The 13,728-nt window shown below is 31.3% G+C and overlaps 1 protein-coding gene across 1 annotated transcript in view; it reads right to left on the minus strand.

The window, feature by feature from the left end:
- The window catches only part of jp (junctophilin), a 506,547-nt gene that overhangs the window by 106,553 nt on the left and 386,266 nt on the right, over positions 1–13,728 (minus strand). The window contains exon 6 of the mRNA XM_081743641.1: positions 9,056–9,174. Within this exon, the coding sequence (XP_081599767.1) occupies positions 9,056–9,174 (119 nt within the window). The remainder of the gene's footprint in view (positions 1–9,055; positions 9,175–13,728) is intronic.

Consider the following 13,728-nt stretch of genomic DNA (forward strand, 5'->3'; position numbering starts at 1 on the left):
TAGAAAAACAAAGAAATATTACACGATTTCACCGATTTAGAGAGAATCTAATTAGTGAATGATTTTATGAATGAAGACTGTGGATGATAATCTATCATTTTATGAAGCTTTTGTATGAGTATGAGTACGTATACGGAAAGGCGTGAAACAATGTATATTTACAAGAATGTATTTCACATTTGTTATATTACTATCTTTTCAAATCAAAACAGCATACGCGATAAGTAACTTCATTTTAAAATATCCAGAGAAATATATTGAATCCCGTTCTGCGGAACAAATATTTGCAGATTAAACTTGACGACCTGTTTAGAGTTTGTGTGTGTGTTTATTCACAATTCTTTTAGAATGTTAGAACCAATATATTTAATTATGTTTCTTTTATCTGGCTATTTGTTCAATGCTTGTGAAAGTAAACGTAAACATAACTAAATCTTTATATAGCTCATAAATTAATTTATAGAACGTAGGTTTGAAAAATAGCAGTGCAGCATTGTGGAAATACTCAATATTTTTTTTTAAAACTAAATATTCAAAGGTTGTTTATTCATAACAACTTGAACTGATAACACTCAAGTCCAGTCATACATACAAGCTTATAATAATTAAAAAGAAGAGCTAACGCGAGGAAGTCAGATTTGAGAGAAACGAGAAGTTTTTCATCTTTAAATTGGAATAAAAGTGAATATAGAATAAAGGAGAAAGGGGGGTCAATAGAATAAAAAAATATACTGTGCAGGAAATTGAATTTGGAGGAGTATAAAAGACTGATAAAAATTTGTAAGTAAGGGAATTAGGAATTTTAAAGAAAATGCATAGACGGGATACAAGACCACAATGCATGCACAGATGTAGTGGTTAGCGTTTGTCAGTAACTTTATAACGAATTGACCAATTTTATTACAGATTTGGTATACAATGAGCCAATCACACCTATTCTACTTTTACGTCAAGTAAAAATCTGTTCAAAATCGGCCATCCATTATGAGATGATTGATAATGTATGAAGCGAATACCTATGTTGCTTCAGGAGTCTACATTAATGATTGTTTACAAATATAAATGTTCACGATATATATGAATCAATACATAATTGATATATGATCTTGACAATTGAGGTTGTTAAATATCCGCACTATCTTTTTTTAATTGATTTATACGGAGAAGCATTTTTCTCTCTCTCTCTTAATTGAAAATGAAAGACATTTTAATGTTTTCATTTCGATTATTTCTTTTAGACAATTCTTTAATATAATTTGCTTCATAAAGTGAATTTAGTGGATTTAATATCATGGAAAGTAGGTAAGATTTATAAATATGAAATTTAAATATATAAAAAACTTAGTTTTACTTTAAAGCAGTTTGTTTCGTAAAAATAAATTTAGTGGATTTCATATTACGTAAATTATGAAAGATTTTTAAACATGCAAAATAGATTTAGTTTTATTTTTACTTAATTTTTTTAAAAATGAATACTTTAGTGAATTCAGTCTTACGTAAATGTCATAACAAATATAAATGATAAGTTTATGTACAAAACAGAACTTGTTTTATAAAGTTACGAATATAAAAGGAATCATATGAAAAATAGCGGCTTTATAACATTAAAATGACCCGTTATTTCAACGGGTAATGGAGGTAAATACTTCTCCACATAAAAGAGAAGTCAAGTATTTAAAATTCTTGAAACAAACATATAAGTTTACAATTTATTTTTGTTGAGTGCTATTAAACTACTGTTAACATTCAGAATTCTGACGACTATTAAAACATTAATCAAATATAGCGTTAGAGAAAAGTGTATTCTGAAATGAGAAACGAAGGATTAATTATTTATTGAAGGATCGTTCAAAGAAATATATATGTGAAATTTAGAAGATTAAAGATACTCTCTATTATTATGAGTACTCAGAAGGCACAAGGCGGTAGATACTGACAGATGACAAGAATACATGTAGTAGCCAAACTTTATAAGAATACTCTTTATAAAAATGTGACTATAACTAAAGTAAATTTAAAGAAGTAATGAGAAACTTTAAAGGATCATGGACTTATAAGAGGCAAATAAATTATCATTCATAGAATATTAGTTGCTTTAAAAATTCAATGTATTATATATACTTCTGCCTCTTCTTATGGCCTCAATGATATTCCTAGATCAGTTACCTGATTGCCAATTGTGTGGTCTACTATGCTAATTTTATCTTCTGAAATCAGTATCAGGATTTTCCCCTTTTAATTTATAAACTACAAGATAAATTGCCATGGTTTTCCCATGATTCATTGCTATTCTAGCATTTGCTATTCTAAGCCTTTGCCATGATTCATTGCTATTCTAAGCCTTTGCTATGGTTTTCCCACGATTCATTGGTATTCTAACATTTTCGTGGGACTACTATTCAACTTTTTGTCTCTGAAAATTTTTAACGATATTTAATTCCTATAGATTCACAGCCGATTAATACTCACCAAGTTCTAGAAGTTTGGCGATCCTCATTTAAAAAAGTAATTGCTTTGTACTTAATATTGTACTTTGCTATATTGTCCTGTTACTTTGTAAGATTGCTTTATTTTTGTTCGTTTGGAGTGTAATATTCCGTTTCACCACAGAGGTTATATGTAATGTAGATTTATAATTTAACGAGGATCCAAATTACGTGTATTTTCCCTAAAGTGACCAACTATTCCACACTTCCTAGGAAACTCCCGTATTAGAAATCTTTCTGGTTTCCATATTGACATTTTATTTCTTCTATGTATGTTAAATTTATACTATACAGAAGATTGAAACAAAAAAAAAAAAAAAAAAAAAAAAAAAAAAAAAAAAAAACAACAATGAACAAATATATGCGGATTAAAACTAAGTGGGCAAAAATATTTTTTATACATTGCAATTCGTGTATTATATTTATATAAATATAAATTAATTGTTTTGCTTTATCTTGTCCATAAAAAGTTGCTGAATGGCGCCTTCAATACTTACCTTTTCTTTACAGATTTATTCAGCACATAAATGATTAAATAGCATCTAATCTAAATACACACCACCAGGAAACTAAACATTCCTTTTTCTTTTGGTAAAAAATGTCTCATGCATATTTACTAACAGAACAAATAGCAACAATGAAGTGCAATTTACGTGCTTAATTCAAGGGAAATACTAATATGTGGGTATAGTACTAGAGTTACCACTATTTATACTCTAAATTATCCATGCAGATTTTACTTTTACGATACGGTACTAAGTACATAATATTCGTGCAACTGAAATTACAAAAAAATATTTCTGTGTTGAAAATAAATTACAATTTCAAATATAAGCTTAAGAATACACGATTCCTCTTTATTATTATTTTCAATGTAGTATATCGTTGAGGAATATATTTATTGTTACTGTTTCTGGACGTAAACATAAATGAAGCATGTAAAAGTTTAGAAATTAAAATTATTTTTAAAAAATGAAAAATATTTTGCTTTGATTTACTTGAGATAACCTGGATTTACTAACAAGAGAGTAAGTGAACGGTTATCGTTGGTACTAAATAACCTGGAGGTCTTGGGTTCAAATCCTGAAGCCGGCTATCCTAACTGATGTCTTCCAGCATTTTATTTAGTTTTATTAAACGAACACCAGCATGATACGATTACTGTATATATTCTGACAGACTTCCTTCCAAATTTTTCTTTCCATTTTGTTAGTGTTGTTATTGTTTCAGTATGAAATTGCTTATCTCCTAAATCTGAAACTCTCTCCATCAACACATACCATAACTATACACAAAACATGGAGAAACAAAATAAAGATATTTTATAGGATTGTATTTTAAGTTTTTCTTTTTTCTTTTTCTTTTTTCTTTTCTTTTTCTTTTTTCTTTTTTTTTTAAACTAGAGTTAACCGTTGATTGGAAACGGCGTGTGCTTAATGGATTCAATATTTCTTCCAACTTGTATTGAGGATTATGTAGATGAAATTCAAAGTTTGCAGTCATGTCCTATAAGCTAAGAAGGACGGTTGATAAGGTCTGAACCAGGGAATCTTCACATCAGAGGTATGCGCTCTTATTCACTATTTTGCCTGCATCACTATATAAAGTTTTTCTTTCTGTTTGCATTATGCGTTTATCGAAGTTTATTCAAATACGAAAGGAAATAATACGAATGATAATTTTACATTATTTTACTTCGTAATAATATACTTCACTGTAAATAATTTAATTTTAACAATGCATTCCGAGTTGTATTCAAAATGATCGGGGATTTCTCAACTGGGATACATTCCTAAAATTATTATTAAATTTGAATCAATAGGAATGGAATATTTTGTTAGGAAAACAAATAACTATTCGTTAAATGTATTTATATTTCGCTCAGACTTCTAGTTATTTTCAATGATGCATAGGTTTATGTATGAAATTAACAGAAGTCCATCCGCACCTAAAAATACGTAAATAAATAAATAAATAAATGAAAAATCATTTTAAACAATCCTAAATAAACGTCTGGACACCATAAGAAGTCAAAGTTCATTATATCGGAGGAATTATTAATTGATAGGTACATGTAAATTGGCTTGGACCTAACTTTGGAAGAGTACAGAAAGAAAGAAAAATCATGTAGAGTGAATTATTGCTTTAATAATTGAATATTTGACATATACTTGAAACTTACAAGGGACCTTGTTCTGGTGTCATACGAAATGTGAAACGAGACTATGGTCAATCGATTTGTGTTAGTGAACAAGAAAATCCATAGACAGGAAAAACCCTCGATTGCAACCGTTCCGTACTTATGGGGGGGGGGGGAGTAAGGGCACTGGCAACACAACACGTTGTTTATAATGAGACGAAATATGGAGCGAGTTCGATGAAAATATGCATAGAAGCACATTAAACATATAGGCCTACTACAATGTGACATTACATTCGACAATACTCTGATAAATGAGGGCAGAGGCGTAGCACGTCACGACAGAGGAGGGGGCGGGTAAGCGCAAGTAAAAATACTCATATAATTGAGGAAAACGGAGAAGCAAGACGTCAGAGAAATGGTACAGTAATAATACATGGTCAAGTAATCAATCACAAACTATAGACAGCCTGTAGACAATACCGTGAAGTAGAAATGGAAGAAAAAGAGCTATGGAGGGGATTGTCGGTAAGGTCGGGACCCACACCCCTCGTAACGTTCGATGTGTATATTTTGTTGTATACATGTAGGCATTCATTTTCATATGTCTGTCGCACGTGATACTGTCTGTGTATCCCCTCACCATTGCTAGATTCCGCCCCTAAAATCCTGACTTGCTACGTGTCCGGTTGGAAGTATACGTTCAACATGAATAAGAATGATCGAGAAGTATGACTAAAAATATAGGGTAGAAATAAATGTAGTGCAACATAATCGATTGCCCACGATAAATGGTTGTGGAGAAGTATTGGGGAGACCTTCATCCAACAGTGGATCGACAATGGTTATGATAATGGTGACAATGATGGCAAGGACGACGGACCGCATTTGAATGCTGACAGTGTGGGGAGCAAGGCAGAGAAAGTCCAATACACCACTATACATTGAAAGATCAGTTCAGGAAGGTGGGGGGCGTTGCTCCCTTGCCTTTCTACTCTCCACCCGTGCCTTTCTACTATTAATTTCCATTTTTTTAAGTTACGAGAAATTAATTTGAATATATAGAAGAGGACTACAATATACGAAATTGAAATTTGTTCAATAAACGTTAAAATAGTTAGATAAAGAGCGCACCTATTTGTGATCGAGGATGGTCCAAAAAGGAAATATTATATACATCGTCATTATCTTTTAGAAATAACTTAACCTATAAAGGAAAACAGAATTACTAGGTGGGGCGAAACTTATTGAAAATACAAATTACGCAATTGCAAAGTTTACAAGTAGACATCTAACTTTAAACAGTGTATGAAGGATGAACAAGACATCTTTTTAACTCTAAAGAAGGGAAACGAAATGGTTACAGATGAAGGGCGCTCTGAAAAGGAGCGTTGGACTCAGAAACATCCTCGAAATTTGCACGTACACAAATCTATTTTGAACTGCAGTATTTTTGTTTTTCATTTGTATATTGTTTACTCAAAAAAAAAGTAATAAGAGTAGTATTAGCTTGGTCCTTTAATATAAGATTGCACAAACATAGAAGGGTAGTGGTAATTTTCTAATGAAAAATAAACAGTAACTAATATGAAATTCTAAAAGACATGCAAAAACAAGAATAAAGTAATGCAGAATAACGACAAAGAGTGAAAACAGAGAATGCAATAAATTAGCAACTTAGCAAAAAAATATTTTTAAAAAATATATTCATAGAGTGGAGATAACTGACTAATTAACAAACGTTCAAATTATGAATATAATTTAGTAATGTCAGATACAGTGGAAAGCAGATTGCTTGCTAAGTACACTCAAGTCGTTTAAGTTCCCTTGCATTGCAATCTTTTATTTTCATCTCTATACCTTCCCTAGCAGCATACTTGGTATGCCCTACGATGGTATTGTTAAAAATTGGTAACTACGGCAAGTATCAGTTTCAAATATACACCAAATGAAGGAGTTTGGTTTGTATGGCGTGATATTTTCTTATTTAATATTGAAACCGGAAGTGGTAGTAGATTCCACTACTTCCGGTTTTAGTATAGATTGGAGTGGAGATTAAATATATTCTTGGGACACTTAATTGATTATAGAAAATAGCTTCTCTCTACCTTTACCGTTTATTCTACAGCGATCAACGTTAAAACCGGAAGTGGTTGATTTCTGACACTTCCAGCTTGGATAGAGAGTTAAGAGAGAAAATGGTATCTATTCTTAGAACGCTAAATCGATTTTAAAAACCTTCTTGCTATCTGTTATCATATTTGTTCTATGTAGATCAATATTGAAACCGGAGGTTGTAATGGATTTCTATTCTTCCGGTTTTAGTAGAGAGTTAAGGATGGAGACGGAATATATTCTTGGGACACTTAATTGCTTCCAGCAAACAGCTTCTTGCTATCTATTACCATTTTTATCTATAGTGATCAACGTTAAAACTGAAACTGGTTGATTCCTGCCACTTCCGGTTTGTATAGAGGGTGAATAGGAACAATGGTACTTATTTTAAGAACGTTAAGTGGATTCCAAAAAAGCAGCTTCTCGCTATATGTGGTCGTTTATACTCTCTGAAAATCAATATTGAAGCCGGTAGTAGATTTCTATCACTTTCGGTTTTAATAGAGTTAAACGGGCCAGATGGTGTATTTTTGGGACGCTTAATCGATTCCAGGCAACATATTCTCGCTGTATATTACCATTTTAGCTCTATAATGATCAGTGTTAAAGCCGGAAATGGTTGATTTCTACCACTTCTGATTTCAATACGACTCCCATTAACAGGTTGACTACCAAAGTGATTTGAGGGTACTGGTCCCAGGAAGCCATAAATTTCTTCTTACCTTTGGCTCGATTATGGATAATTATATATCACATTTTTGTCGCGATATTTTGTTTCTCCCGAAAATGTACCAATGGGAGTCGAGCACTATATGTGATGCTCATGGTCTCACAGTAATTTGTGACAATGAGCATCATATATGATGCTTAAGAACCTGTATATTTTAGTAATTTGTGATATCAAACATGAGCATCATATATGGTGCTCATGGCCCCACAGAGAAATAAGGTGAGCACATCTATGATGCTCATGGCACTTAACTATTGGCCCTCTACATCCTGGATGAATTGACGGTGATTCGTCAAGTAGATCTTGAGAATTTATTTTTATTTTATTTTATTTTATTTTAATTTATTTATTCATTTATTTATATTTTTTTGTTTCCCGGACGGACGAATAGACAGAGTAAACATAGAAAAAGGTTTTGGAAAACCAAACTCCTTAAAAATTAAGACGAAAAAATATGTTGGCCAACCAATAATTTACCGCCATTAATCCATCAGTTTCGTCCTAACAAATCCAATAGTTATTTTACTTCTTTCATAAGGCAATTTAATTGGTTGACAATTGATCCGCAAAGTGATCAATTACAACACAAGATCAACTTTGTTAGTTGGTTACTCTACCGTTAGTCTAGCTATCTATGCTGCTAGGACTGTTATAAGACTTTACCGTATCTTCGTCAGTACTAGCTCAGCCTATAAAATCTCCTAATATTAGTCGAGCGTTGGCCGTCCCATTTGAGGCTTACTTATTCCACCTGTATGGACAGTATTCTCAGCGTTTTAACACAAGAGTTACATTAATTTCCATAGACCGATATGGTGGAGTGTTCACTTATAAAATTTCTATTCATCATACTTTATTGCCCCACTTTGACATTACATAGAGATGTAATGGTCTCTCTATTTAGATATAAACTCCGTGGTATTAGAAACAAATTTCACTCAGTTCTACAGTAATAGGTAGAAAAAACAATTTTATGCTAAAAAGCTGCTTGCGAAAATTATATTGCAGGCTAGCAATGATGTTCCGCACAATTAATTTTAATTTCATTCGTAATGAATCCGTTAGTACCACCCATCAATTAAATCTTCCTCCATTTACGCTTTTCCCTATCACACTCCTTATTAAGTCCTATGCCCTTAAAAATACTTTTTAAAATGTCTAAGATTTATTTTTCTTTGAGCAGCAGTGGTGTCCAATAATAATCAAAAAGTACGTACGTAGATAAATGATATTAAAAGTTCTATAGTCTGGCATTTTGAAATAAAATGTGCACATAAGTAGAATATTAAGAAAAATAAAATCAGTCCATTTTTAGAATCTTGTATTGTATTATTTTTTTTATTAAAAAAAACTAGTTTAAACTGTATTTTTAATTTACGTGAGATTCGTGGACAGCATATCTATCTATGCCATGCGATCATGTCATTTGGAAGAGTATATCTGGTGTTTTCTTATAGTTTACGTTTGATTATTGCGAAAGTGAATGTACGTTTCGTACATTTCATTACTCCAATGATGATAATGGTGCTGTTGGTATTAGTATGTAAACATATATGTATAAACACACACACATAACACACTTACCAGGCTGATGGAAGTCTGGTGCAAACTGCTTGGCAGTGATTCTTGCTATATCCGAGTCTTCTCTTGCATGTAGAGCTGCTATGTCTGCATGTTCAGCCTTTCCACGTGCTGTCGCCGTCCTACAATACCAAAATATATTCATTCAGATTCACATTTATTAGCATTCTTTTACACCTTGTTTATAGTGGCCAAGAATACAATGAGACCTGATCTGCGCTGTTGTATTTCAATTTCAATCATTATGCTGTTATTTTTTGTGAATTAAAATTCTACGTAAATTTGTTAAGGTTTCTGGTGACAGTAGTAGCCGGGTTGCATCACTGGTATAGATCTTTCTTCAGAGACTCTATATATAATTCAAACTCAAGTAGAGTATGTTATTCAAATAGTGAAGTAAAACACCAGAAGAATCGTGTATCTATATACAAATGTGAAGGGTCGTCTTCAGGTTTGGAAATTTTTTCAATGAAATTTTCGTCCAGGACCACAAAAACTACAATTTTGTCTTGTAATTTCCTGAAAGTGCAGTAAAGAAATTTCGGTGCAAGAGTATTATATTATCAATATGAAATTTCTTAAAAGCTTTAGAATACTCGAATCATTTGTATGGTTACACTGAATGAAGAGACATTTAAAAATGTTCTAACCTCAGTTATATTAGATATAGTTTTGCTAGACTGTGTGTAATTTTGCTTCCATTGGATTTTACTTCCATAAAATAGATCGTTAAATATTTTGTGGTAATTCAAAATGAGATATTATATATGTGATATTTTATTTTCTCTTTTACATGTAATATGAATGTAAAATGAGATATTATATATGTGATATTTTATTTTCTCTTTCACATGTAATACTGTATGAATGTAAAATGAGATATTATATATGTGATATTTTATTTTCTCTTTCACATGTAATATGGATGTAAAATGAGATATTATATATGTTATATTTTATTTTCTCTTTTAATTCATATAAATACTAGGTACAAAGCAAGACTTTAATTTCTTAATTTTAGATTTCTTATTATCTTATTAGGTTCATAATAATTTAACATTATTGTTAGATCACCTTAAATATACCGTGTTTATGATGCCACACTTAGCCACTGTTTATTAATGAACAATAACACACACACACACACACACACACACACACACACACATATATATATATATATATATATATATATATATATATATATATATATATATATATATATATATATATATATATATATATCACAGATAACTTCTTTACGTGTGTATCATTTGCTGTTGCAAACTGTAATAAAATATAATTGAACATGCGCTACAAATAGCGTTGCATTACATCAATTGTTGCATTATATCATTAATAATAGATACACAATACCAAGGCTTCTCAGCCTAGGAGGTCGCGAGAGGAATACATGGGGGTTGAGAAGAAAAATGGAAAACATAAATGTAGCGGAAAAATATATTGGCTATATTTTGAAATTTTTATTTCAATGGGCATTGACTCTATTTTTATTATCATACTTACTATGAAATATAATTTATTAGAAACTCTTACATATTTTTTTAAAAACTTATTTAATCAAAAAGCTTATTACAAACCGGAAATTACCTGTACTTATGGAGTCGCTGGTAAGAGGATGTGACAAAAGGGGGTCATGATATGAATTGGTTGAGAAAGCCTGCATAATGCTAATCTTTACTACCGGCAATAAAGAAGACTTGATAAATTGAAACAGTGCAAATGCTAATCAACAATGAAATCTTCAGTAGCCAAGCAACACCAATTCAGTTTAAACTGAAGCGTTAAAGAGTAGTTTTGTGGTAGTCTGTTTTATTAGTCATTTGTAAAAGATTAACAACATTCTACATTCAACTTTTTCGTATTCTATACTGTAAGGCAAAGTAATAGTGAATCAAAAAAAAAATACTTAAAAAAGAATGAAAAGTATATGTGCATTTTTTTGGTAAGTACATAACTATCTTATTCTATTTCGAATCTAGGTAGTTTAGAGGTTTATAATGAGCAGAAAATGCAATGGATAGTTCAGAAATTAAAGTTATATGCGATTTATCTGAACATGGTATTTCAAATATCGAGGAATCAACCATATAAGTCGATCTCAATGACCTAAAACAGGTGAAAGATAATCCTTGTACAATTTTTATGACTCCGCAAAATAGATAGTAAATTAAATTCTTTATCATCATCTCAAACAGGAGTATTCATTCTCCTTAAGAGCTTGGGCATAACCTTCCTAAATTTATCATTCTCCTCCAAAATTACCTTTCTGAGCCATAAATTTATCATTCTGGTCCCCAAATATATCTTTTATCTAACTCAAAATTATAATTCTCCAATTTGATCGTATCATTTTCAGTGCAAAACCTGTGTCCCTCCAAATATTCTCATGGGCGTAATCTGTACCCTAAACCTTCTTGTGAGTACTCCTGACACCAACTTCACAAAACATACAAAAACGATGGTTCTGTTTGGTAATATTGAAAATAGAGACCTTCCCCTTCTTATGTGTGTAGTTAATAAAAAAGAAAAAATTAAAGATACCACAAAGTGCCCTGCTAGAAAACGTGGTAGATTTCTTAATTTTTATACTTTAAAAGAGCTCCAAAGGAGAAGCACCTCCACTTGGATTGAGTTTGGCGAAATTTCATTAAAATACAAGAATTTGAATGTGAAATTGCAAATACATACTTAGTACTATAATTTGAAACGGATACAAAATCTAAAAACCGCAGCGGCGCCCATTCCCCACATGCTTGTGCTCAAGTAGCAGAGAAGATGTCCCTCTCTCGCTCCCCCCCCCCCAAATGAGTTCCTATACTGATTCCTATGTCAAATACATAAAAAGCTGCTTAATAGCGTATGTCCCTTCTTTTTAAACAGAATCAGTCAATATCCGATTGCAGATTCAGTCATAATTTTGTCCTTTCATTTACAAGAGAAAACATTTGACGATTATTTATTTTAAAATGTTATTTATACTAAGTTCTTCTTCACAGTTAGTGTTCGTAATATTATCACTACGGTATAATTAAAGTTTAATTGTGAATTTTCATGAAAAATTGTTCCTACCAAAAAAAAAAAAAAAAAAAAAAAATCATGAGAGCAACCTGCTCTTTTAAACCCGCCTGTGAGCACCCCTGATATCAAATCACTATAGGCAAGATCTAAAAGAAATTTTGTACTATGAAATTACTAGTTTCAAATTATATATACAGAGTTAGCGAGTCTAAAAACGAGTCTAAAAATGAGTCTAAAAACGAAAGAATATACTAGATTTCAATACTTAAATGTAGACAAACATTTTGAAAGTTGCGTACTAGAAATTGTAGATTATAACCTTGTAATTGTATGTGTGTATATAGAACTCCTGACAGTGACATAAAAATCTTTATAAATAACATCGACACTATAATAAATTATAAAATCTAGAATACGTTGTAATTGTTAGAGATATGAACATAGATTTCTCTAAGCCGTTAAAAAACGAAGTAGAACATTTTTCGACTTATTTAACATGGAGGCAATTGTTAAAGTTCCCTTTCCACACACATAACAAAATACTACAAAAGTGCAATCGATTAGTTCACAATAAGCAAACATCTTAACCACAACACAGTAGAAGTCTCTTGCACTGGTTTTTCATACCATTTTTTCCAAGTGCTTGATATTCATATAATTCCTAATACTAAATATTGCAATACAAGTGTTACTAACATAACTTACAAAAGAAAATTTAAGTACGAAAATATACAGCATTTTAATTACTTTCTCAGTAAAGAAAACTGGAATGAGATCTACATGTACAAGGTTAATAAAGTCTTTAATTGCTTTCTTGATACCATAACATTATATTTTAATTTAGTATTTCGTACTGTAAAATGTGTAATTTCACTTTTAAAAAATCAAAACTTTGGGTAACAAAAGGAATCAGAAAAGGGAATGAAAAAAAAAATAGACTTCTTAGTATGGCTAAAAAACAAGGAAACCTATCTCCACATAGAGAGACATTTTACAAAAGGTACAACAACATATATAAAGAAGTTCCGAAAGCAGCTATACACTGACACTGACAGCTATTAAAAAGTCAGATAATAAGTCGAAGGCGCTGTGGAAATTAATACAGAACGAGTTAACTGTAAATACTTGTAATGTTGACGGTAAATTCAACATAATTAACCCACAAACGCCCAAGACCAGTTTTATTCTTTAGCAACTGCCTGAACAATACCGTGTTACATCGAAAACCTGAGAAGAAAACTGAACGAAATTCCTACAACAAGAGAACGGGTAGTGTGCCTGAAGTGGAACAACGGGGATTTGGCTAACTGAATGATATAGCCCATGTAACGTAGTGAAAAATAAAGTGGGTCACTGTTGGCACAAGGAGCGTTTGTGGGTTAAAAATGTTAACATGATAAAAGACATCATAAAAGATAAATGACAAACATGTTAAAGCTGATCTACTTAATAATCATTACAACAAGTTATCAAAATGTATAATAAGCGAATAGCAATGCTAAATCAGAAAATACCTTCAAAAATGTCTACCAATACAATATATTTACACCCCATTACTAGTACAGAAATAATAAAAATAATAAAGAGAATGTAAGATAAGTAATCAGCTGGCATAGAAGGCATATCGCCAACTA

This window comes from Thermobia domestica, chromosome 2 (assembly GCF_964235325.1).
Source record: "Thermobia domestica chromosome 2, izTheDome1.hap1.1, whole genome shotgun sequence".
NCBI lineage: Eukaryota > Metazoa > Arthropoda > Insecta > Zygentoma > Lepismatidae > Thermobia > Thermobia domestica.